This window comes from Neodiprion lecontei, chromosome 3 (assembly GCF_021901455.1).
Source record: "Neodiprion lecontei isolate iyNeoLeco1 chromosome 3, iyNeoLeco1.1, whole genome shotgun sequence".
Classification (NCBI taxonomy): Eukaryota; Metazoa; Arthropoda; class Insecta; order Hymenoptera; family Diprionidae; genus Neodiprion; species Neodiprion lecontei.
This window is the reverse complement of record NC_060262.1, coordinates 37939231-37966136: the sequence shown is the minus strand read 5'-3', so window position 1 is coordinate 37966136 and position 26906 is coordinate 37939231. Positions and strand designations below refer to the sequence as shown.

The window sequence follows — 26906 nt, the reverse complement described above, 5'->3', positions numbered from 1 at the left end:
GAACACTCATCCATTACACATTACTTTTGTAATTTATAATCGGGAACTTATCCAATACACATTTTTCAAAGTAATGAGTAATGCATTACTTTCACATTACTAATTTCACAACTCTGCATACAATAACAGGTCTCTCTATCTATTTGTGTGCCGATCGTTGATCAAATGATAGCAAATATTGAAAATTGACAATTCGAAAATTTGGTGATTTCGAAAAATTAACGACGGAGCCAGGAACCTGGCGTCTAGAGATGCTCAGCCGGAGCCTTACTCCACTGGACCACCTAGCCGCCCTGACTCTGTTGTTAATTTCTCTCATCACCAGTGAGTTCGAATTTGTTTTTTCGTATGCCTGGTATGAATGTATAAGAATTTTCGTCTCTTCAAGCACAGTGTATACATAGGAATGTAATGTGTAGATGATGTGTTTACCCTTTTGAATTCTTATCACATTCCTATATATACACTAAATTCTTGAAAAGTTAGCACGCCATCCGCTTTTTTTTTTTTTTGAATATTGAGTGCGACAAAAACAAAAGTTCAACGACTTGCTATGCGTTATTTTCGTAGTTGGCGGGCTGAATTCTTGAAAAATCAGAACGCCATCCGCTTTTTTTTGAATATTGAGTGCGACAAAAAAATAAGTGCGCGACTAATTTACTGATAATTAACGGCAAATTATGCAAATAGTCCGAATTCACATTTTCGACAATTGGCGAGCCAAGTTCATGTACGTAATGAAAATGCGCGATCTGTCATTGCGAAATGGACGTATCGTAAATTTTATATTTTGTATCCACTTCTCAAAAACAGTTATTTCATTCTAGTTCTTGGTTTTTTTTTTTTTCCAAAAAATAGATGTAAGAAGGTTGAAGTTCAAAACACGTCAACGTTACCAGGTTAAAAAATCTCCCCAATCTCGATACTGATACCGGTGAAGCAATTCGATATATACCCTATTCGTTGATTTCATATTTTGCGCGTCTAAAGCATGTGAAAATGCAGTTAATCGAGGTGAATTCGTTCGAATTAACAATATCCGGAATTTGAGACGAGAACAAATTCAAAAAGTCGCGAGTTTGAAAATCGAAGCCCAATTGTTGGCAACTTCAAAGAGATCTGATTATCGTAGATCTTCCTGATCCTCAAATAGCTGAACTTTTCATGCTTACAATTATTGGTCTTTTGTCGTTATAATCTCTCGTTTGTTCTGATCGAACATGTTATCTTCTAAACCTCAACTTTGCTTCAAAATTTTCATTTGCACTTATTTACTGTCGCTATATATATATATATAGCGACAAATTTCGGTTATATATATATATATATATATATATAACATAAATAGCGATAATAAAGTGAGCCTACATATACGATAATCTTAAAATTTCGGAGCGTGTTATAACGTTTTAATCTCTGTGCAAATGACCGAAATTTGTTTGAAAATGGGAATCCTGGAATATCTACATATAGATTAGTTTATAGAGGCGTATGTTTGTAAAAAAAAATGATGATAAATATTATACGCAGACACCAGATGTACTTATTCTGATTTACGTAAGTCAATGTATCATGCAGTCTGTCACTGACACATAGATTTTTCGTGATTGAAGAACAGCAAAACAGAAAAAATAAAAACCGCTCTCTTTACGAAGCTGAAACTAGCAGCCAGAGTTAGCAGCCAAACTTTTTAGAATTTGTAAAGTGTAGTTCAGTTTTATCCCCATAATTCTGTAAAAGTATCGGGAGTTCAAGGTATTACCTACACAAAATTTTGATTTTCGGACTTCAATGGGCACGTTTTCTCGTCTATTTGAGCATTTTCAACCTTTTCGCTGATAATTCTCTTCTTTGCTGCTAAGCGACCTTCTTCTTTTCTTCATTCTTATGTTTTGGGCCTTGTCCTTTGCAGCTTTTTGCAACAAAGCTTCCTTATAACTCGAGTGAGCTTTCTTGCAGCATGGATAAGTTTTTTAGTGATTGGAACATCGTGTATCCCAAAAGCCCTACAAAAAAAATCCGACAGGATTTTGTGTCCGACTTGTGTCCGATATTTGTAGCGGATCTGTGTCGAATCCGACAGAGATCTGTCGGTTTTTTTATGTACGGGAGGTTCATCGGGACGCGGGAATAGAAATCGGACACGTTCCGAAATAAAATTTTGGTCATCAAGCCGCAAACCGAGTTCATTTACGACAGAGCCAAATAGGATCCGTTCACATTTTCTATCCTTATCTCTCGCCTGGAGGATAACTTCGGATTTTGTGTAGGATCTGTGTCGAATCCGACAGGAGTCTGTCGGATTTTTATGTAGGGAGCCGCGATAACAACATTGTAAACCTAACGATGTGCTACCAGAGATTGTTCGTGAAGATTTTCTACGAGATACTCCTTGTTGGTCGAAAAGCCTCTTTCTAAGTTGGCGTTGCCGTGTATGCATATATTGAGCAATGTTTTAATGAAGCTTTTGAAATGATCTTTGCCGTCAGCGTTTCTCAACGTTCTCATCCAAAAATGATCAAGTCTTTCTTCAGTTCTGTTATAATTCTTCATTAGACCTTTACTTACTCTTTTTCTACTTTATCTCTCACGTAATCGGAGAGACGATTACTTTTGACGAGAAATTCCAAAGCCGATTTTAGAGGTGTTATCGCACCACCAGCAGATGAAATAACCGCAGGATCTAGACATGACAGCGCCTTCGTAAATCGGTACTTCAAGGGCGATCGTTCCAAGATTTTCTCAGCAAAGTATTGCAGGCAGGTCATGCATTCCTTGCGAAATTTCAAAATATCGATGTCTGTCATATTCTTGCAACGCCGAAAGGCCTCTTTCATAGCATACCCTACGTCGAAATCCTGTACTCTCTGCAGGTTTTCTTTTTTCGATAAGTCGGTATTCGTAACGGGATTGGTTTTGAAGATTTCACTCTTCACTGATCTCCCAATGAATTAGTTTGATACTCACGAAGGAATGGTTCAATTTCTTCAGCGATTAAACGGAAGAAGGCTAATTTTTCTCGTAGAAATTTATCGTTTGCAATTCTGTTAATTATTTCAAAGCTTGTACATTTCGGTGCTTTCTTCTTGATCTTGATAACGTTCAAGTATATTTTCATCTAAGGCAAGATCGCTTGAGCAAGTGAATTTTCCAGCCATCTAACTGCGCAGAATTTCATTGGAAATTGAACGCTGTTGGTAATTCCTATAAAATCACATTGTCGATAATGAACACCTTTAAAAAGGTTAAACAAGCCTCTCAGAAAATGAACAATTTCCCAACCGGTACTGCGCATCCCAGCTTTGAATACAGAATGGAATGCAACACGAATACCACAATGAACAGATATCAAGAAGTTCCAGATTATTCTTCTCAGATTTGATGCTCTCCTTGAGAAGCCGCAAAAGTGTGAAATTGACGTGTGGCCCTTCCACCGATAACTGTAGGATCTTTTTGAGATCGTATCCATCTATCGCTCTTTTGAAAGCCTTGAACAAATCTTCTGCAGTCCTGTGTTCGCTTCGTTTTTTTCTTCATCCCAATATGTCACAATGAGATTCGTTTTTTCTGTGCAATTTCGTTTAAGGTTTTCCTCGAATCCTAATACGTAATTATCACATGACTTGGTTATGTATTAATTGTTCTTAAAGTAAGGCGCAAGGCCACAAGAGTCTTACATACGGAATTTTAGATTTACTTAGTTCCAATTTTTGGACTTGATTAGAATGAAGCAAATTTTTCTGAAAATTGACTACAGTTCCCATACACCAAATTATCTTTCTCTTCGTTGTTTTGTGACTAACTACCGCTTATCTATGGTTTTCTGAAACAATTATTGAAAAAAGTTTATTCTGTGCGATTTTATCGAGAAACTTTCGAATAAACACGAGAAAATGAATTTCAAATATTCTATCATATGCATTCATATCAGAGTAATCCGCATGACAAAATTGGTGCACGAATGAATCATCGTGAAATCAGACAACTGCGTACCGAAGACGAAATTTTAAGGTTTCTCGTGCTTTTCCCGTCCTGCATTGTGTTATGGTATTGTAGGTCGATGGAGCGTATAATCGATCAATCTTTTCTTCGTGAAAGGCTCGAGATTTGTCAGAAATGGGCAATCGGATTTTATTTTCAAAATAATGTAACTTATTTGTCAACTACCCAGCTACGATAAATTCCCCGACATGTTCTGATATGTAGAATTTAACAGATGATCGATCTTAATATAGCTTCTTCGGATGATTGATTGCGTTCGCAATACAATATGCAAACTGTTGAAAAGTCAATTTGTCTTCGATTCTGCACTTTGATTTGTTGATTGAAAAAAATCATAGATTATCTATAACACAATGTTTCATATTATTTAAACATTACATAATGTTGCAGCCAACAATCATACATATTGCCAATTATACACAATCTACAGACTAACTCCGTGCAAGCGGTGATAAATGATAAAAAAAAAAAAAAAAAAATGGCTACAATTCAGTGTGAAGTAAGAAAAAAATTAGTCCATCTAAAATCTATCCATAGGCGTTATATACAAGAGTATAAACTGTGTTATCATCAATAAATTGTGACGATATTCTCTTACGTTCAAGCTCCTCGTGCCGCTAACTAATATTTTCGGTTACACGTCTCGTATATCCTGCTGGTGAAATACAATCATGCAGGATAAATTTAATTAGTATCAAATATCTTGAGGCCTCGGTGAGCAACGGCACAGACTCGTATATAATCGCAGGTGTTATTATTTGATTTCCGCGCCCTGCGTCTAATCCTAAAAGCGCCGATGTAATGTTTATAATAAATTATAATTCCCGAGGAATTGTTGTACATGATAATTCTCACAGAGTTAAATTGTGAACGACTTTACCCCGCGATGGCCGTGTTCTCGTAGTTTGCGCAGAGACAAACAACGATAACCGAATACTCGTGCAAACAATTCCAAGTTATTCAAGTCGAGATTGGACGAGGACGGGACGCGACGCGACACCAACAGATATACTAAAGACTGTTTTCTACATTGTCAATCAATCTTTGACTCTTTGATAAGTAAGCGCTGTTATGGTGTTTGTTATATAAATAGAGTTCCCTGCAGCCGGTCTTTATAATTACTCGACAAGCGTAAGGAGATAGCGTAAATTCATCCGCCACTTATATGAATATGTATACGAATGTTGCGCCATTTTTTTCAAATCTGGGTTACGGAACACACATATAAAAAAAAAAACATATAAAAAAATAAACGAGCTCGTCGCCACTTTTATGATCGTATAGACTTCACGATTCGTTATCCAAATGTATCTAACTGTACGTAACATACGCAAATTTAGTATAATATCCTGTTATTAAACCCGTTTCAACGTCAAATCTGCACTGATAAACAATAATCAGCCGTAAATACTATGTTTATTCAATTGTTTGACCCGACAGTTCGGTAAGCCGTCTACTAGATCACCATATTATCTAATCGCGATCAGGGAGATTTCCATTCCCATGCAGATAACAGTTTTACTATTTACAATTTTTTTTCCCCCTAGATTGCAATATCTTATTGCGATCAACGTGGACTCACTCCATTCGATCTGCGTAGCGAAGATAATCAATCATTAAAACCACGTGCTACAAAATGTGTAAATTTGCGTTATTCGTCAACTCGGGACGGACACTATGAATTTTCAAGTTTCAGGAAGAAAGTGAAAATCGAGTTGCGAAAGGCAACTTTTATTTTGCGACTAGAAAACCGGCGTAAATTTTTACAAAATAATATAGACATACAGAGAAGTTGATTTTCTTCTTCGAATTTTTTACCAAGTCACGTGTGTATACGTTCGATCTTTAGTCGCGATCCATATCAGCTGGATACTAGCAATGTTTAACAACTGGAAAGCTGAACCACGCGGCTTTTAATACAAGATCTTGTGTGCGCAACCATGCGAATGTTATACCTACGCTGATAAAAATACATTTATTAATGAGTGCTAAACGGTTGATTACATGTATAGTGACTTATGTACAATACTGAACCGATGAGAAGCAGATAATGAGAATAATTGTGCATTATTTATATTTATAAATTGAAGTTTTTTTTTTTCTAATACAAGTAATTCGATTCATATTCCAACTACCGATAAATCTATCCGAAAGATCGAACAGTTATTTGATATATGGCTGTATTGCTGATGAATGATTATTTATTGTGCTTAATCTGGTTGTCGCGTCGACGTAATTCGTTAAATATTCACGAATGCATTATCGTACACACGAACAACCGGCATACGTATATTCATCTCTGTTCCGTGAACAATAAACGGTCAATTATAAAAATAAGTATTTTTTTCAAAACGAGGTTCGATAAATCGCTTTTGCTTTTATACCATAAACTTGTTATCGCCGATTAGAAATGATTCACACTCTTTATACTAAATATTCGTTCCTACCGAGTCGCAATATCTAATCATTTTCCTCCTTGTCCTCCATGACGTATGTTACACATTCAGTTTTTCCGAAAACAATCGATCAGTAAGAATCATCGCCGGACTTCTCAACGCACCAATAATTGTTCTAACACTGATAATAATCAATCAATACTGCGTTTTATTCTAAAGATAATTAATTCTTCTTGGCTGGCGTTTTCAATACGTCTTATTACTATCAAATCCTGAAACTAATCATTTATATATACATCATATATATAAATATATAACCGCAGATCATACATGGACTCGTTTTACAATTAGTCAAATCCTTCGAGTGGTAATTTTTCAACGCAAATTGTGAACAGTACGTGTGCATAGGTATGCATCACCGCAGGATTATCGATAAGTCAACATGTTATTCACTATAGCCGTGTCGGGTACCATCCTTCCACGTTATACCCAAGTAAATAAGTAACTACATGAAGGTAAACACGAAGGGTGACGTTGGTGGAAAAGTCTTGAGCCGATAAAGAGATAAAACTGTGACGATAAATAATAACGTGCTGCAACGCCGAGAGTTGGGGAATTTTTACATAAAATACGTTACTTTACGTTGCGACCGTATAACATTAATATCGTTGCATAAATTAACCCGTTTTTTTGTGTTTCATTGTGACAACAAAGACGCATTGAACTGCCGATTCTAACGAGGATGTTCAGGAAACACATCGTTACTTCGCCCTTCAGCGATGTACAAAATTTAGTTAATCATGATAACCAAAAAACAGTCTTATTTTGAAAAGCCAACTCCTTTAAAACTATTCTAAAATCGCGAGATAGTCATTTTTTCCCTCATGTTTCGCTCGGTTAACGTTCCAAACTTCAGTCTTATCGATTATACCGTTTATACTTGTCGCGTCTCCATGTCGGTGGTTTTGAGCTCACCGGAAGTTCGCCAGAAGAGCCCAATTATGTATTTTATACCGGGTTTTCCCGATAATATTTAGTCGCAGACTTTCTCAGGAGTGCGACAGCCGTTATTTACATCGTGGGATGTACAACTACAATAGAATTGTGTGTGTCATGAAAGTTTGTTCAGTCTCGTTGGTCGCCTCCAATTCTGTTTGCCGGCTTACTCAACCCCCAGCATACTTTGGCTTATTTTTACTTGGACGATATTTACTTTGACCGAGAATTAGCTTGAAATCTCACGAGTGTACATTGTTCTTGTCTCTCACATAAATATCGCGATAGCGGTTAAACAACATTAGCGTGTGTTATATATGTTGTGCACAATATCTGTCCGCGTTTATTCATATATATTATATTACATTACAATACGTTATTATACGTACAAAGTTATTTATCTGCAGGGTGAGTGTAATATGGCGCGGGGTTACTGCTCTCCGTTAGTGGCTGGAAACACTCGAGAGGCTTCTCGCGCTTCTGCAGCGGAGAGAAACTGTTTGCAGGGTGTATGTATGCATAAGTGTGAGGCTTTACACCACAGCCATATATCTAGGTACATATTATCGAGTGTGCAGTGTCTTTTCGTCACTGATGAACAACGGCCTGTAGCGTGTTGTTATATACACGTTCCCGGGACGTTATATAAGCCAATATACGTGCGGCAATCGGTCACAACACGTCGAATCGTGTCCGGCTAACATTAAGAACCGTCAGGGTTTCGACACCCGCGTTTCCGCCTCCGAGTCGCGAGACCGAAAAGGAGTTCCTTGGGGGGTTGGACGTATTCGGGACGCCGATATTGACGCTTTTATTCGACGATATCGGGCCCGAGACGGGAATTCATTATACAAAAAGGATAGGAAAGATATCGAAGCTGCACCGATGCGGTCGAGGTGAACGTGATATCGGTGCATCGGTGTCGCTTGCATTTATACTCGTATATACGTATGTTCGCCTACGTACTATGATGGACCTTTCGTGTAACGCAGTTTCTCACTTATGAGGACGACCGTCACTTGATCCCCACTCGAGGAAGGAGACGATATCCGCTGAAGAAGAGCCCCAGAGTGTGGCAATGACGACTGGGCTGCCCAATAGGCTGCAGCTTTTATGGGACTACTTCATACACGCCGAACACCAGAGTTACGAGGTGAGATGACATGTCTGTACCTAGAAACGCGATTTTTACGCAACTAACTTGAGACGTTCAGTGAAATTGATACCGAGTGTGCGGGTAGGCGTGAAAATCCATCGCGTGGGATGCAATTTTTATCGCGAATAATCTCGCGGTATGAAAAACCCAGGAGTCTGTAATACACTGTTTATTATTAGTCAATGCGATTACCGCGGATAATTTTTTCCTGTTCATTTTCAATTGTTCGACAAGGTTTCGAGTAGGTAAAAATTATACAATTTTATACCTGTGGATACAAACTTGACGCGCAGAAACTTGAATCGGTTTATAAAGAATGTGCGGTTTTAACGAGGTAAAATATTGGATAAGTGAATTCAAAGTTATCGAACAAAATGACCGACATGGCCGTCCTTGGCATGCTTGAAATAAGGATTCGGACGGTATTACTTTAGCACGAGAAAAACTGACGGCAAAAATAGTTTGGTTTCAACTTAACTATCGAAATAATATCTTTAATTCCGGTTACTCGAGTGTATATAAAATTAAATCTTACAGGGTATAAAATTACTCTGAAGACGTTTTCTCTCGTATATATCACGGTTTACTCTTTGAAATTTAGAATTTGATGGGTTTTTTTTTTTGAGTAATTTTCTTCTTCCCAAATTGTGGGAGTGGGCTAGTGTAATAATCTTTAAAAATGAATGTAAACGTTTTATTCAGGGACCGCGTGACGAATCGACTGCGGGTGAATTACTGCGACGCGTTCCCTCTTAGCTCCAACCGTTTGTTTATTGCTTGTATGCTAAGGTGACACGTGAAATTAAATCCGTATGGATGAAGCTTACGGCTTAGCCTGGCTGGAGACGATATACTGATGTTAAAATGTCGCTGGTTTATATACGCGTAGATATACAGATAGAGTGAAGCACCGGAGGTGCATTTTCAATCACGCTTCTTTAGGGTTAGTCGAGTTCTGCGAGTCGTGTAACTTCTCATGGGCTGTATTTTTGGAGCACGTTGAAATTCAACCGATCTCGCAATATTAATTTACGAAGAAAATCTAATGCTGCAAATTTTACCGACGGAACGGAGTTCATTCACATTCCACGTTAATTTGTCATTCTTTGACACAACGGGTACACGCAAAAATGATAAGAATTTTCAAACCAAGATCTCAACTCCGCGTACTAAAGATGTTTTACATATATATCAATTACATAACGTTCTCGTCTACGTCAAACGAGAAGCTTGATAATTTCACTTTTTCTATACAACAATATATTATCTCCGTTTAAATATCATCTCACATATATGAACATACTTTCGACATTGTATACAGGGTGTTCCCCGCATTTCGATACGGAGTAAAATCACTATACTTAAAATAACATTGCTCGATTTCTTTCTCTTTTTTTTTTCATAAACAGAATCGTAATTTATAAATGCCACATTTCGTTGCAGAGGAATTTTTTTGCATATTTCGAATTCTGTACGTTGCAAAATTTGTTCGTCATTTTTGTCTCTTCGTGCCTAGTTTCGAGTTTGTAGTTATATTCCTGTGACAAACGTAAATCGATGTGAAAATTCAACTGTAATTGCATGGACGGATTGTAATCTGATACAACGTCACCTGCAAACGGTGTGATAATTATTACACAAAAACGCGACGGCAGACTGATTCGTTATTTTGGCAATAATAACCCAGGTGATTAACGGCTCGACATTTGCTTTACAGAAATCTGAGTGGCTTGATATATTCTTGGCAGAGTTACTCGTCCAAGTCAAAGACGGCCGCGATGTCAAAGATGCACTCTCCTTCTGGTAAGAATTCTTATCAGTCAATTCGTTGCATGTTTAATTAGTGAGCGAGGAATCGATGTCGTTAAAACTATAAGCCTACAAATTAATAATCGCAAAAGACCCGACAAAATTTATCGCGCATGCAGCATAACATTATAATAATTATGTTCTGTGGAATGAAAATACTTCGTCAATTTCTGTCCATTGTCATCCACATGTAGGCACAGCGTAACACTAATTCTATCTACGGCAAATATCTCTCATAATGCCATATAATAATTATGCAATTAATTATTTACGCGGAGTATAATTACTGAATCGAAAACTTCCATATACATATAATATAGGTGCATAGATACGTGTTATCAGAATGTATAGTTGGGACGGTTTATAACAGTTTTTATCGTGTATTTTGCTACATAATATGTGTGTAAATGATTATATATTTTACAACGAACCTTACGCGATCTTCGCACATGTTATAATCACAGATTTTTCTCGTCTATCGCGTTTACCGTGCTTCGAATAACGGATATAACGTTATACTCTATGCAAATGCTAATTGCATGGTAATTAGGTATAGAAAGTGTGAAACTAGTTCCGTATACAGTAACTTGTCGTTATTATAGAAACGTGCAGCACAGATTACGCGGACCGTGGATAGCATCATTAATCACATTTATTATTCCTCGCGCATCCTTCACAATTAAATGTAATTAAAATCTTTCTTGCCTTATGATAATGCTCTCGATGTGGCTGCAGCTTATCAGTAGTTCATTTATAATGCAATGTGTAAATAATAATAAGTTTCGCAGCGGAATCACACACTTTTACAATTCAGTTCATATGTTATGTTTTCATAGTTCTTCGTCTATTCAACCTTTTGTCAATTATAGGAATATTTGCGAATTGTGAGTGCTGTTTATTTCCCTTAATTTTAACTCTGCAAAGTCACACATATAGATAATTTTTGCACAATTTCGTGCAGAGTGTGTTTTATGAAGCTGAGCAATTCTCCGATTGTTTAATCAGTTGTTCCTTTTTTTTCAAAGCTTTCCTCTCATAAATTCATACTGCAAATTATTCAGCGGAATTCTACCATAAACTAATAATTAATCGAAAAAATTCGTGTCTATCGAGACTTATTTGCTCGAGATTGTGCAGACAAATTATATAATGCGTGGAGTTTCTGAAATTTATTTTTTTAACACCCCTGCAACTACACACAAGCAATTAAAAAGTGATACATAAAACTTACTAATTAAGTTTTATGTTATTTATATTCGCATAAAGATAAATTAGTCGAAGTTTAATGAATTGACCGACGCTATGCATTGCGATATCACATTATTTAGATTTTCAATGGCAATAACGTTATATCTTTGTTCGTGTAATTCAATCCCATGACAGTTACACATGTAGGTATCATTTATTCAAGGGTCACAATCAATAACACATAATTTATGCATGATAAAAAATTATAATTATACTTTATACGATGTTCGTATGCGATTAATTGTCGACAAATAAAACTTCGAGCACGACCTCAGCTTGATACGGATTGTAATCACTCTTTGTTGTCTACTTTAAAAATCGAGGGATGCACGTCGTTATAATAAAAAAATAATTTCCTTGAATAAATTTTAGTTCAGGAGGTGGAGGTGGAGTCGCGACTCTTGTCGCCTGCGAATTGTTATCCGACGTTCACATGCTCTGCGCATTTCGTACAGAAGGCGGAGAGCTCAAGGGTCTCAGAAAGTACTTAGTGCGGGGTAAAGGGTGGCGATGTTTAGCTGCGTTGCACCTGCTAGGTGTACGAGGACTTTCTTGTGGGAGGGAATTGGTTGCGTTACTTGTTGCACTGTACCCAGTGGCGTTTCAAGAAAGTGATGGTGCAATACCGAAGAATCCCTACATAAAGTTCCACTGCAACAACGACATCGTTGACACTGTGAATATAATACCAAACAAAAAACAGAAACATTTCAAAACGAAGAACAATTCGGAGAGCCATGCGCAACGGAAGAAAGTTCGGAAGCATAGCATGGGGGCGAAGACATTGTCCCAACAAAAAACCGAGACCAAAGCTTCCATCGAGAATATCAGCAGTGAATCGGAAATGCTTACAGATGGAATTGACCAAGCAAGATCATTGACTTTGAAGATACGATTGAATCCAATGGATTTCGAATATTTCACATCTGTCGTGAGAAGTGACGAGGAAGAAAAATGGGACACTCCCCTTTATCAGCTACCATCCCGCCCGGTCAAACGAACCCCTAAATATTTTATCGACGAGCGCATAGAAGCCATCTTCAACACTTTCATCAGTCCTTTTGACACCAGTTTACTCATCATCCAGCTTCTCCAAGGGTTGAGGGACTACGATACTCCCGCTGAACAAACGCCCGCTGTTCAGGTCCTAAAATTTGCTCTGGATACTCTCTGGTCTCTGCAGTTCGGGATCGACGGTGCAAATTTAACCGGCACCGAATCTGCCTCTTTGAAAGCAGCCGCCGCAAGGTTGATGCTCACAGCACTTGAGCGCGTACTCAGAGCAGATGAGCCGACAACTGCCGTTATCCACAACGGCTTGTTACCTATGACCCTGAGGTTGTTGGAGGATGCTTGTAGCAGGCCGGTATCAGTTATGTTGCCTGAGGAGGGCTCGCTTCTTCAGGAATTCATTTTCGCCACTACTTACGGAATCATTACGTTTTTGTACTGCCTGCTTCATCAGCGAGGAACTACCGAAAAGTTGAAGGGGTTTTTGGAATTGTTTCAACTGTTCACCGAAAGCCAAGATGGTAAAATTGTCGAAAGAACAATCTTGACCATCGTTGGTCTACCGAGTGTTGATCAACAGAGGTCCGTGACAAGAGCGCGGAAGGTTATTGACATGGTCGGTGCCTTGATAAGTGCCTTAAAACGCGTCAGGACGGAACTGTGTCACATGGGACAGTGCCGCAAAAACAAACACAAATCGTGTGTAGATAAAGTTGAAAATCATCACCACTTCGATATTCTAGGGATTGCATACATCGAACGAATCGTTGGCTCGATCACCAAACGAAGCTGCTGCATTTCAACTTTGTTCATGACACTGACATCTTTGTTAAAAGAGTCTCACTTATTTCCGGAAGACTTGCAAGTCAGACTGTTAAAAGTTGCGGCTGCCGCTGGTACGTGTTGTTGCTGTCCTCCAAAGGCCATTTTATCAAGCATCGTTACTTTCTTAAAGAAACGGAATTCTCTCACATATGCGCCAGCTGTTGCCCTGCTGGAACGCACTCTGTTCAAAGAACTTGGGGCATACCCAGGACTGGATGTGTGCAACACTTGCAGTAAGCCGACAAACTATTCTTGGGATTTCCTGGAACTTTACACCGAACTTCTGGTACCGGACGATCCGAAAATGTGTTACGTCATTATGGCACACTTGCTGAAAGTTACGCCAAACTCGGGCTTTTTTGTACGCCAAGAGTTGCTCTTCAAAGTATTTTATCCAACTTTTCAAATGGCTCTGAAATGGTACGAAACCGAAAACAACAATGTGATGTCAAAGTTCCTGATTCAATCCTGCTTATCAGCTATCGCTAGTTTGATAGTCAATGCACCTATATGCGAGAGATTCACAGAAATCAATGGACTGGATAAAGTTCTGAAAATTTTACTCGACCCTGCTTTTACTAGGAACGTATGCGCCCTTTTGGAAGTTTCCGTCATAATGGAAATTTGGAAAATTAGTTGCGAAGATCCTGCGGATGTCGACGATCCAGATAGACCAGCGCTTGTTTCACTGCTCCACTTCCTTGATAAAGAAACGAAGAATTTACTTGATATTTTGGAAAACTATACGGCATCCAATGACATTATGGAAGACAAAAGCGACGTGATAGTCGGAGCGAATGATGTCAATCCTTTGTCGATTAATGGTGAAAAGGCTGATGAAGTTGAAGAAGCGATGATTCGTATGTCGCATGAGACTGATGTATGTAAGTTAGAATTAGTTAATAACTCGCAAGTTGATTGTGCCACGAAAAAGACTGAAACGAACATCAAGACTGATTGTGAGGATTCGTCGAATTTGATAATAACTGACTTATCTTCACGAGTTGTTGGAAAAGTACGTGTGCATGATTCTACTTATTTAAAGAACAGTTTGAATCAAGCCAGTGCGGTATGGAGGGCTGCAGCGGGAGTGGCATTGTGCAGTCCATTATTTCGAACGGAGCTTTCAAATCATCCTGGGTCTCAACTGTGTATTGAATTATTCAAGAAACTGGCAGTTTGCATTGCATCTGATGAAATAAAAGGTGAGTCGAGGAGCAACAATAACACCGCATAATTGTATTAAAATTCACGAACGACGTAGTCATGATTGTAAAACAAGTTGATGTAATTATTTTCAGAAACTGGTAAATCAGTACACAGATTAATGGAAGCCTTGATAACGTGTTGCCTGACATCTCGATTGGGTAAGTTTATTTTAAACGACGAATCGACGTTACACTGTGATGTAAAACCATCTTTACAATATCAATATCACAGCCTGCAGCTGTGGATTAAAATGAATGTATAATCTTTACAATTGAATACCTTGCAATGAAAATATAGTTCAGTTCTCGAACGCACGTCGCACGAACCGTACCGTCCGATCCGCGTATTTTTCAACAAATTTATTCTGTCTAGTTTGCACTTGAAAATTTTGTTTCTACTTGTATGCTTGCGTTCTCATTATATTTGAAATGGGTTGTGGCATAGCTGGATGTGACTTGATCAAAGAACTAAGAAGATCATTAATAGACACTGGGATCAAATTAGGACATGGAATAGCAATGCTGGTTGAAGTGTTACTGAGAGTTGCAATGCTGAAACCCACCCCGGAACAGACAATGCCGCAACAAATTCGGCCAAGGGTAAGCCAATTTCTGAATAATTAAGATTGTAGTTTTTAAAAGATAATTTCACGCATCTTTGGTCAGAGTGGGATGTTGGATATACATTTTTCCAGCTCCCTACAATGACACTCGATCCATTACCGGATGTTGGTGTAGATGACAGTAGCACCGGAGAATACGTAACTGCGGATGATGGCTATGATGCAGACATTGAAGTACCAGGAAGAACTCCGCAACAGTCAACTCCGAAAAAGGCGAACCCTTTAGGCCCCATTGTCGAAGCCAGAGGGTATGCCACAGCACATCCAGCACTATGCTCTTTGGCAGTGGATTTGTTGATCCATTTCAGTGAACAGTGAGTCGTATTTTGAAGAGCTCATCTATTGAACCAGGCGAGGAACTATTCGTTAATCAAATTTAATTTTAACAGAGGTATGGAAGGTGAAAGGGGTGTGATACTAACGGGTGGTTTGAGACGGGTTGCAATAACATGCAGAGAAAGCGTTTCAAGCTGCGCTGCTCTCGCAGCTTCGGGAGCGATAACAAGAATACTTAACGGCTTCAAAGAATCACTGACTAGTAGAACGTCACAATGTCAAGGTAACGAAATACATCTTATCAATAAATAGAGGATTAATTAATGATGAATGATAACTCTTTTACAGTTCAATGGATTTCATTCATTTTCATTCTTTGATGAAAATTTTTTCGTAGAAACAAACATTTCCATTGAGTGTTTTTTTTTTCTTTTTAATGAATTCTCAAAGACTGAATCACATTTCTTTGTCTCTTTCATTGCAGACTTACAACACGCTGTACTCGAAGTGTTTACATTATTGGCAACTCAATCGATTACTCCTATGGAGCTAATCTCTTATCTATCGCTATTCAAAGTCCAATCACCACCATTGTCGCCCTTACTCGAACCTCTCTTTCGATTAGTTCTTGCCGCCAGACCTCAGCCTAATTTTATTTTAGCATTTCCCATACCTGCAGAAGTAACAGCTATGCCGAAAATTCACAATGAAGATGCTAAAAATTTAGAGAAAGCTGAGCATTTAGTGAGCAATTTCAGGAAAGGACACTTGTCTTCCGGAATTTGTAGTCCATGGTCTGTACATGCGGTATGCTTACCTGTTGGACGTGAACTAACTTGGTCAGTCTGGTTACATGGCTTTTCTGCATCCATGTGGCTCAGAGTAGAAAGAGGCTCATCAAGTATAAACAGAAGTGTGGTTATACCTACATCTCCACTGCTGGGATCTGGAAGCGAAAGTCTTTCAGATTGGGGGATTTTGTCAGATAATTGGAGTCGAGAAGGTGATTCTCATTATCATAAAATGGTCGAAACGAATTATCCAATACCTACGGAATCTTTGATGATAATAGGTGCTACCTAAAATCTCGCTGGAATTATTTAAGACTAAATGAATAGTTTTTTCCTCGGATTTACAGTTGTGGCAGGATCTACCTCACCACCTACTCCAACATCGATTATTCACCTGATGTCAATTGGCTATGAATCATTAGTGCTGGAAACTTGGCTTGACCTTCGATCTGGTAGGCAACAAGATTACATTACCTACGGCATCAAGATGTTGAATGCATTACCAAATATATTTTACCTTATTGATATAATATGATATTAACATCATTTCGTACAGATAAACTCATTTTGCGGCTAACCCGACCTGACGATAAAACGAATCGTACCATTTCGGAAACGTCTATAACAGGCACGTTTCCATCAGGACGATGGCATCATTTGGCATTGAACTGTAAAGATACTGTATTGAACAAACGTAGCGCGGTAGTTGAAGTAGTGCTGTGGATAGATGGGTGGAGAGAAGTGCGAGCACAACTGCCATTCGATGGCTTGCTAGTTAGAAAACCTGGAACAACTTGCATCTTACTAGGTCAAATTGGACCAAACGGAAACGGAGCTTGGTATCTTGGAAATTTGATGATATTCAGGTACACTGCACAGATTGATCTAGTCGCAATTCACATAAATTTGTGGCGGCACCATTGGACTGCACCATCTTCAACACATTTATTTCAGGTATCCTGTATTCACTAGAGACAGAGCTTTGTACTTTGCTAGCCTTGGACCAAATTACACCAGTCTAGCCGAATGCACACTCAATACAGCAAAACCTGATTTTGCACCACTGATAGCATCTGGAGCACTGAACGGTGTTAGAGAATTCAAATTTGGTAAGCAAAACCAAACTTGTAGTACCGGATCAATTTTTGCTAGGACATGTTTAAATTTCCAATTCATTTTCAGAGGGAGGTAAATTTGATACAAGTAGGAGAAAATCGTATGGTGGTACGTATCTAAGACATGCAGTTGAAACTAAAATATCTGACACAGAAATTAACTGGGATACAGTTATGGACGCCACTAATTCTCATTTGGAAGAATTGCAAGATAACTTACTGTTGAGCTATGAAGCTCAAAATCCTATCATTGTGCATTTGTATCCACAAGCCATTGCCAGTTCTGAAGGTAAGCTGTACAGAGATTGTTGCAACGCAGAATGTCTCATTTACAATATTTCATATGGCTTTTTTCTTTTCATGTCACAGCTGTCGTTGGTAATCTATTTCCTGGCCAGCCTGGATTCAGAATTATATCAGCACCAGAGCATAGAGTTTCACAACAACCACCACTCTCTGTAGCACCAATTGTAATGACTCGTCTGGAATGTCAGCAATACAGAGGACTCATACCAGCTGCGAGCCTTGTTGGGGGAATACCCATTTTTCTGTACTTATTCGCGAGGGTTCGTTATTTTTTCCATACAAAGCCAGGCAGGATAACCATTGTTAACCTTGTCTTTATGCAATAGTGCCGATTTTGCAATAGACACTTTATAATGGTCGACTTAATTACAGGTGGTCGAGTTAAATTCTACAGAGGAAGAACAGGCTTTGGCCTTGTCTACTGTTTTGCACTTAGCTCGCAGTGATTCAGAACTGTTGAATCAATATCGATCAGAAGATGGGCCTTCTCTTCTTCTCCGCGTTTTGGAATCACCACGTTGCCATGCAGGAAAGCATATCCTCAAAGCAATGCTAGATGCGGCGTGCGACAGTCCAATTCTGATAAAAGATATTGCAAGTGGAAATCATGCGATATTTCAAAATTGTGAAGCTGTGATAACAGATCCGGAATTGATCAATGGAGCCCTCAGTGCCTGGCGGGCATGGGCTAAATATGACACATTAAATTTCCTGCTACAAGCATTATTGGTCTTGTTAAGAGATCAGCATTCTCAAAGAGAATTTAATGCCACGCAATTGAATAGAGTTGATATTGTCAACACACTTTTAACTTTATGCAAGGTAAGATTCCCTTTTTACTCCAGTAAAATGTAAAATTGACTGCACCATGCATTAACATATAAATCTTAATTCCTGGCAATTTCATCATCTGCAGGAACACTTCATGTATGAAGATCTAGGTGCTTCTTTGGATACAACAGTAGGTACTGCCATCGTTGAATTAGTGCAAGCATTAATGGGAGCGCCACCAGAATTACCGCGTTTAATTGCCATCACAGACTATTTAGTATTGGTACACCAGGCTTCAGAAACATACGTAACACACGCAAAACACAATATCTACTTCCTGCTTCCACCACTGGACGAAAAAAAAACTCCCATGAGAGTGAGCTGCACTGTTAGTTCATCCGATGAATCCATTAACACGGTTGATGCTGGCAAGTTGAATAAGGCTCTGGCTAACATTCAAGTAAGAGTCTCGAAATCAGAATACATCCCACCACGCTTGACAAGTTTTATTGAAAATATTTACCTTGACAGATTCAGAAGGGTAGACCATCAAGAAAAAGAGAACATACGAATGGTCCACAGAGACAGCCCAGTGCAGGTGAAGACTCTGGAATTGCAGCCAGCGATGGATCTACTACTCAACTTCCTGTACGTATGGTTTTGATTTCCAAAGTTCTCAGTGAATACAAATACAGATGAGACTCGTCATGAAAAATTTCTGTTTAAAGTTTAAGCAGTCCGTATGGACGGATGAAAGGAGAGCTTGTCAAGGAATGGTTTGTGAAGGATTGCTTCTACTGCTGCGGGATGCATTGAGGATGCTACCAGACAATCAAGTTGGTTCAGTATTGAAACACGTGTTGAAACCTGAGTTGTTACTTGTATTAGCTAACAATCCTGATGCCAGAGTTCGTACTGCACTATTAAAGGTACACTGCTATTTACATTATTTTCATTTTTAATGGAATCTCGTATTTATTCTCAATAAGCACATGTATGATTGCCGTTCAACAGCTAATTCAGACTTATCTTGAGCGTGCTAGCGACGAGGAAGTTAACAAGTTTATAAAGCAAAAGTACTTCATGCATTTGGCCAACCAAATCTCCTTGTATCCCGGCAGTGAGTCTCTGGTTATGGCTTTAGAAAGCTTAGCTTTATGTGGTCCAGCAACAGCAGGAATGCCTCCGTTGTTAGCTATGATTTTAAAAGCCTCTGGTACCGACCCAAATATTGCGAGACCCATGGTGTCTTTTGTTACCGATATGGTCACTAAGGTAAGATAAATGATTTTTATGAATTTTAATATACACTTGAAACAGCATATCTGTGAATTTTATAATTCGGGTGTTTCGTGTGTTTCCAACAGAACCCAAATGCACTGCGAGCGCTTTTGGAAATGGGTTTAGCTGAATCGATAATAAGGGCGTTGATCAGTGCTGCACATCGAGGCAGTTCTACATCACTGCTTCACGATTTTCATGTTCTACTTGTTGCTATTGCAACAAAATTACTGGAATTACCTGGCACTCATCACATGCAAGCCGTTGTAGATTTGCATTTAATACTCACTCACGTTGAATTGAGAGAACGATCTGAGTGTGGCATCGGTACTATATGTGTATCTGTTGCTAGAGATGCGCAGGTGGCACTATTCGATGGAGAATTAGACACATTGACTGCCAGAGTTTCCTCTCATCACGGCTTCCGTTTACGCAGTACTGCATCGTACCTTGCATCAGGTACATCTAATACTTTTTCTATTATTTCGAAGAATAACCAATGATTATTACATCGAGTTTCTTGCAATGAAATGGTGTAAGATCCCAACTACCTTGCTTGTCTTTTCAGTTTTGACCACTTCAAGCGAACAAAGTGACCACGGATCACGTTCCTCAAGTTACGGCAGTTTACAAGGCACTTCAAATACCGTTGTTCGCGAAGCTGGTAAAGGAGAGCTGAGCGAGCGTCTTCGTGCGATCCTGATTCGTGCAGTAGAATTCATTACAACAGCGGATCAGTCACCATCGGCGACTGAATCAGAACTCACCCGGCGATTGTTTGCAACACTTTTACATGGACTAGCAACTCCGAAGGAGAGAAAAAATCCTTGGGGGGGTACCTGGTCATCTAGACCAATTTTAAGAAAAAATACTGCTAGAATTATGGTGTGGTTGTTAGGACCACACCAAAGCAATAACATGAGGGTTTATGCTGTCAGATCCTTGATGGAGGAACCAAACCTCAAAGAAATCTTGACCTCGCTATTGGAAGTACATCCACAGGTAGTCATGAAATGATAATAAAACTGCGCAAGCAACAATGCTATCGAATCAAAATATCGAAGCATCTTTTCAACTCGTGTAATCTAAACTGCACACTGTTTATACCACAGATCGAACATAAATTCACTGTATTTCTGTGGGATCTTTTACAACGGCGTGATGAAATGCCTAGTGCTGATGCCAGAGTGTGCGCTGAGCTTAGAGAAGCTTTGAGTATATGGAATCTCACAAAAAGTATCGATCAAGCTACACCAGGCTTATGGAATGAAGAGCTAACTATGCTCAGACGAGAGTTGATGAGAGACCGTGATTTGTGGATGGAAAACAATGTGTCTGCAATACACAGGCAAGTATTGTTGCACTGGATTTATGAAGCATTTATATACCCACTAGGAAATATTCGAACTTTTTAGTTTTCTTTTTTTTTTTGATTTACCGTAATTGGTGTTTTTTCACAGAATTGGTAACAAATTCGATTCGCTGGCAAAGCAACTGATGGAGGGTGCAATGGCTCTGACAAGGACTGTTGTGAAAGAACAAAATTTAGAACGTAAAATACTTATCAACGAATTGAAACAGTCAAGCGCGATGAAAGCCCAAGCAATGGCCAGATGGCGGGACTTGGCTAAGCGGTTAACGCATGAAAGAGCACCTTGGCATTTTCCAGAAAATTATCCGAGAAGTTGGGAATTGGACCCCACAGAAGGTCCTGCAAGAATTAGAATAAGAATGCAAAGGTGTCATTTGAAAATGAATAAAAGATTTCTAATGCCTGAATGTCAAGACAAACTAGGTATGTCGACTTTAATGAAACTATGTACATTATCGTTTAATTATCCCCATGTTCATTTTCTCACTCAAATGTAGCCAAAATGGAAGAACCTCTGGCTTATTTGCTGACAACAGATCGCCAAGATGTAAACTCAACTACTCTAATCGAAAAACTACACACAACAGAAAGAATTCGCAAAACTGCGCAAGCCAAAGTAGTTACACCTGGGGCAGAATTACGCGGGGAGGCTCTTATAGGGGAAAGCTGCCTCTATTTTGTCCCTGAAAATCCTGACATACCTTTGCACATCGATGTAAGTAAATTCCAAAATAAATTCTCTTTCTTTTCTATTTTTTCATAATATTTTATACAAATTTTCTTCACCCTCGATTCATGTTATTATTCATATTTTAGGTTGCGTTAGGTGGTTTAGATCTCACTATGGCAGGTGGTACAGCCTGGCGACTAGAAGATATTCGTGAATTACACAAACGGAGATATCAATTACAAGAGCGAGCAATTGAGATATTCATCGTTACTGGAAGAACTTACTTATTGGCATTCAACTCTTCCAAGGTATTAATTTTAAAAAATTTCGGTTAGTTATCTTATGGAAGTGCTAAACCATACAAAATGCTGAAATGATAATTATAATAATGATATAGGAAAGAGATGAGTTTGTAGCAGAATTATCTGCCTGCAATTTGCCAAGGAGAATACCTGGGGATGATTTGAGAGAGGCACTAGCTTTGTGGCGTAGTGGTGTATTAACCAACTGGGAATACATTACTCGCTTAAATAAACTTGCTGGCCGATCTTACAATGACTTGATGCAGTATCCAGTATTTCCTTTTGTCTTATCGGATTACTTCAGTGAAAAAATTGATTTGGATGATCCGAAAATCTATAGGTGAGTATCTAATTGACTCGATATGCAATATGGAAATCAAGAGAATATCTTCCCAGCTCTAAGCCACATTTTTTTATTAGGTATTCGAAACTTGGAGAAAATTATTAGTTTGCCACATTAACGTGAAGATTTTTTTCAGAAATTTCAAACGACCGATGGCTGTACAAGATAAAAAAAACGAACAATACTATATCAATAACTACAATGTGCGTATATTTTCCATAAATTATATGAACATCAAACCTTGAGAACCATCATCATACGTAACCCATACTTATGTTTCAGTATCTCAAACAAGCTCTTATGGAAGGACTGAATCTCATAGCTCTGAATCAAGAACCATTTCATTATGGATCACACTACAGCAATTCGGGAACTGTTCTACATTTTTTGGTCCGGCTTCCACCATTCACAAGCATGTTCCTGTCATATCAAGGTGAGTTTATTATGAATTCATTAAGGATTTTCACTAATATAAGTTCAACGTGGAAAAGACTGGTAGATATATTATATACTTTGATGTAGATAACAACTTTGATATTCCTGATCGAACCTTTCACGCCCTGGCTACTACATGGAGATTAACAAGCTGCGATTCTACAACAGATGTGAAAGAACTTATCCCTGAATTCTTTTATTTGCCCGAGTTTCTACTTAATTCGGAAGGTATATGTTTTGTTACCTATACTGCATATTTTTTTTACTAGATGTTTTGCAATTCTTCAATGTGGTAATTTTTATATTACAAACGTCTAATAATAACGAAAACATATGCATACGACCTGTTTAATATTTTCATTGTAGGATTCAATTTTGGTGTACGTCAAAATGGTAACACAGTTGGTGATGTAGAACTACCACCATGGTGTGGTGGTGATGCTCGCCTTTTCATACTAGCGCACAGGGCTGCATTGGAAGCTGAGCTTGTTAGGGAAGTCTTACCATTTTGGATAGATCTTGTTTTCGGATTTCGACAAACTGGACGACCTGCAGTGGAAGCTATTAACGTCTTTCATCCAGCTGTAAGTTTGCAGGCTTTTTTTTGTAACATACCTTGACCCAATTACAGTTGAGTAAAAAACATTATTTCAGACATACTACGGATTCAATGTCGAGCAAATAGCAGATCCCTTGGAACGCCAAGCATGGGAAACTATGGTGCGAACTTACGGACAAACGCCTGCACAGTTGTTCAGAACTGCACATCCTTTAGCAATTCAAAATCTCGGGACATCTTCACCATCTGCCAGTATTCCCCCAGTTATACAAGGAGTTACAGGTATAATGAAACGAAAGTTCTAGCTACTCTTGTGTCAACATCTTTGTTATTTCAATTTTTCTTAAAGGGATAAAGTGGGGCAACTACGTTGGTGCCCCAGGCAATGAGCCTGTTCTATGCTGGAAGCATAAACACAGGTCTCCGTTTGTCTACCTAGTTCCACTCTCAACCGGTGATGTTTTTGGACTGCCAAATTTGACAGTTTTATTACTTGGCTACAGTAAGGAGAAAGGTCTGCCCATACAAGCTTTCTCGACTATTTTTCAAAATATAACCCTATCGTTGTGCATACTGATAACCAATGTTCAATAGGTGCCAATATGTTGAGCAGCGCATCAGTACTAGGAGCTGCATTAGCATCATGGACTGGTACTGATGGAATTGCAAGACTGAAATCCAAGAAAGAACAGCCACCGAGACCTTTATTGAGATCATCTGGTTTAGATCCGGTGAGAGGATTTCGTAAAATGATTCACCAACGAATAACTAAATTTAGAAGATTGAAAATAAGTAATATTCATCATTTTCTTTCAGATAACTATTTTGGCATCAGTTCCCGACTGTGGGCAGCTTTGGGCAGGTCATTTATCTGGTAGAATTAGTGTATATAGTTATTCAGTGGGAACTACTGGTAAAATACAGTTCAGCTTGTCGCCAGCATCATCTTTATTGGCACACAGATGTGCGGTAACTGCGATTGCATTGTCAAGAGCATTCAGTATAGCAGTGTCAAGTGACAACGAAGGTGTTGTTGTTATTTGGGATTTGAATAGGTCAGATACTTATTACCTGCAAGTATCGAAGCCTTTATTTATTAATTTTTTTACTGCTTCACTATTTCGTGAAAACCATTTTACCAAGGGGAAGATTATTGTAACACATCCGTCTAATTAAAATGGTTTTTTTAATGCAGCCTGTCATACGTCAGATCTATACAGTCGGAGCACTGTTATCCGGTTAGTTTGCTGTCGATTAGCGAAACATTGGGGGACATAGCGATTGTGTTCAATGTTTTGACTATAAACGAGGATGCTGTAAACAGCAATACTTCGGAATTGAGCGTCTATACAATAAACGCACGTCCAGTTGGTACGATAGTATCCAGAAGGCGAATGACGGCGTTATGCTACAGCAATGCTCCTGAAGGTGTTTCAGTCAATGTCATTGCAACAGGTTTAGATAACGGAGTAATACGGTAGGCCTATTCTCAACTAATATTCCAGGAATTCTATCAACAATAGTAAATCCAACACATGACTCGTTATTTCTTTAGACTGTGGAGCAGCTGGGACCTACGATTAGTCAGAGAAATTGTAAATAGTGGTACAGGATACGGTGCTATAATCGCATTAGCATGGGCTTTGGATCAGCACCATTTATATGCAGCAGCTGAAGATTCTACAGTTTTAATTTGGGAAGGCATACGCCGCCTGAGTAATGGAACACCAAAATTCGTGAACTTATCCTCACTTTAGGTTCCTTTCAAGTTAGTTCTAGCGTGCTTAGAGAATGAATAAAATATTTTTTTTATGATGCTATAATAATCCCCGAGTGTAAATACTGATATTATCTGTTTAGGTCTATAGTCACTGTATCCCAGTTTTAGTTGTGAAGTGTGAATGGAATATATGTATGACAGAAAGATTTTTGTCGAACTGGTCTGCTATGTAATTTGAGAAGCAACATACATGGTTATACATTTATTAGATTTTTTTAATAAAATTTTTGTAACATGTCAAAATACACTTCCAATGTTTTGTAAAAATTTTGCTGTCGCAATATCTCCAAAGAACAAACTTATAGAATCTAAATTGATCTCAAATATTATTGAGACAAGGTTCTATCATTTCAAATAAAGGATAATATTTTCCAGTACGTCTTGCGATCTGCTCCGCATTATCGCCACTGGAATTCACTAAATGTGGATTAGTATTGTAATGCAGAAGTAGCAGCTGCAGTGCTGGAGAATTGTGAGAACTTGCACTTGCCAAATGAAGAGGCGTTTGATCTCCTTTTGATTTAGCATTTATATCAGCTCCATTAGCTATCAGCACAGCTGCGCAATCAACATGATTCCAACAACACGCGGAATGCAGCGGCTCCCAGCCATCATTGGTCTTAGCATCAATTTTTGCTCCAGTTTCAAGCAAGTACTATTGAAAAGTAAAATGTAAATGTAAAAGTGACAACATTTTGTCGAACTGTATATTTAAAGAACCTTTGATTGATGTTTATCAGTTCTTTCTACAAACCTCGACAACATCTACGTGATTTCCGTAGCAGGCTCTGTGAAGAGGAGTATAACCATCATGGTCTGTGGCATGGATTAAACTAGGATCTCTGATAACCAGCTGTCTGATCATTTCTAAATCACCTTTTTCAGCTGCTTCTAGGATGGCTTTACTGTCTGGTTCTGTGCAACAGGATTTTAGATGTTTCGAGCTTTCATGAGGGTAATTTATGCGGATATTTTTTTCCAGTTTAAATCGAATTTACCATAAAAAATTGTAAATTTGTTTATGGCAAAAAAAAATTTATCCTTAGAGAACAGTACATTTTCTAACCTCTCGCGTTTCGGTCCTCTTCAATACCGTCATCGTCATCTTCCCAGGCACTTACTTGCATTCGCTCACTGCGTGGCTGACTCAAAATTTTGTCGCGAATTGCCTCCAAATCCGTAATCTGGTCGTCCTCTTCTTCGGATGACATTTTTACAACCATTAAAAGTTTCGCAAAATACAGTTGGCAGACGATTCTGTTTTAATATAATGGATGAAATACTGGGGGGAATATTTGAAACAGCATCGAGATTAGAAGTAGTATTAACAGTTCGGAAAAATAAAAGATACATGGGCACCCGAGATAGAAATAAGCCAGAAGAAAGTCTCTTCAAGGCACGAAAAGCATAAATATTGTAAGGAAAACGCTTTGAACAGAATTTAATTTTTACGGCTTGCACATGTGCGTAGGGTTTTTGTTATAAAGTTGTGAAATTTAGGGAAAAACATCCGAAGAGCTTGCCCTTTGTTTGAAAACCCTTCTTCTTCTCACGCACATGTGCACAAATCTTTTTTGGACGCCGAACTATCCCGAGTTGCGGAGTTATACGCGGGTCTCACTTCGTTACCC

General features: G+C 38.6%; 2 protein-coding genes across 5 annotated transcripts in view; one reads left to right on the top strand and one right to left on the bottom strand.

The window, feature by feature from the left end:
* The window catches only part of LOC107227421 (lysosomal-trafficking regulator), a 26730-nt gene extending 1208 nt beyond the window's left edge, over positions 1-25522 (top strand). The window contains exons 2-36 of one of the 4 annotated variants that reach the window (XM_046735371.1): positions 8387-8547; positions 10268-10353; positions 11980-14648; positions 14745-14810; positions 15097-15251; positions 15347-15588; positions 15664-15833; positions 16035-16553; positions 16689-16793; positions 16898-17207; positions 17296-17450; positions 17524-17745; positions 17826-18022; positions 18135-18584; positions 18679-18993; positions 19065-19181; positions 19262-19462; positions 19548-19808; positions 19901-20273; positions 20383-20816; positions 20927-21162; positions 21275-21609; positions 21684-21901; positions 22003-22164; positions 22254-22498; positions 22638-22704; positions 22784-22934; positions 23024-23164; positions 23303-23520; positions 23591-23777; positions 23845-24009; positions 24090-24226; positions 24312-24550; positions 24691-24972; positions 25051-25522. In XM_046735371.1, the coding sequence (XP_046591327.1) occupies positions 8473-8547; positions 10268-10353; positions 11980-14648; positions 14745-14810; positions 15097-15251; positions 15347-15588; positions 15664-15833; positions 16035-16553; positions 16689-16793; positions 16898-17207; positions 17296-17450; positions 17524-17745; positions 17826-18022; positions 18135-18584; positions 18679-18993; positions 19065-19181; positions 19262-19462; positions 19548-19808; positions 19901-20273; positions 20383-20816; positions 20927-21162; positions 21275-21609; positions 21684-21901; positions 22003-22164; positions 22254-22498; positions 22638-22704; positions 22784-22934; positions 23024-23164; positions 23303-23520; positions 23591-23777; positions 23845-24009; positions 24090-24226; positions 24312-24550; positions 24691-24972; positions 25051-25252 (10107 nt within the window). In that variant the 5' untranslated portion in view covers positions 8387-8472 and the 3' untranslated portion in view covers positions 25253-25522. Of the gene's footprint in view, positions 1-8321; positions 8548-10267; positions 10354-11979; positions 14649-14744; positions 14811-15096; positions 15252-15346; positions 15589-15663; positions 15834-16034; positions 16554-16688; positions 16794-16897; positions 17208-17295; positions 17451-17523; positions 17746-17825; positions 18023-18134; positions 18585-18678; positions 18994-19064; positions 19182-19261; positions 19463-19547; positions 19809-19900; positions 20274-20382; positions 20817-20926; positions 21163-21274; positions 21610-21683; positions 21902-22002; positions 22165-22253; positions 22499-22637; positions 22705-22783; positions 22935-23023; positions 23165-23302; positions 23521-23590; positions 23778-23844; positions 24010-24089; positions 24227-24311; positions 24569-24690; positions 24973-25050 lie in introns of those variants that run through there. The other 3 variants (XM_046735369.1, XM_046735370.1, XM_046735372.1) reach the window with 3 other exon arrangements.
* Positions 25463-26906, bottom strand: LOC107227404 (ankyrin repeat domain-containing protein 49). The gene is made up of 3 exons (XM_015668536.2): positions 26342-26906; positions 26030-26190; positions 25463-25930 (listed from the first exon to the last, which is right to left on the bottom strand). Exons 1-3 carry the CDS (start codon positions 26496-26498, stop codon positions 25595-25597), a joined length of 654 nt encoding a protein of 217 aa, XP_015524022.1. The 5' UTR covers positions 26499-26906; the 3' UTR covers positions 25463-25594.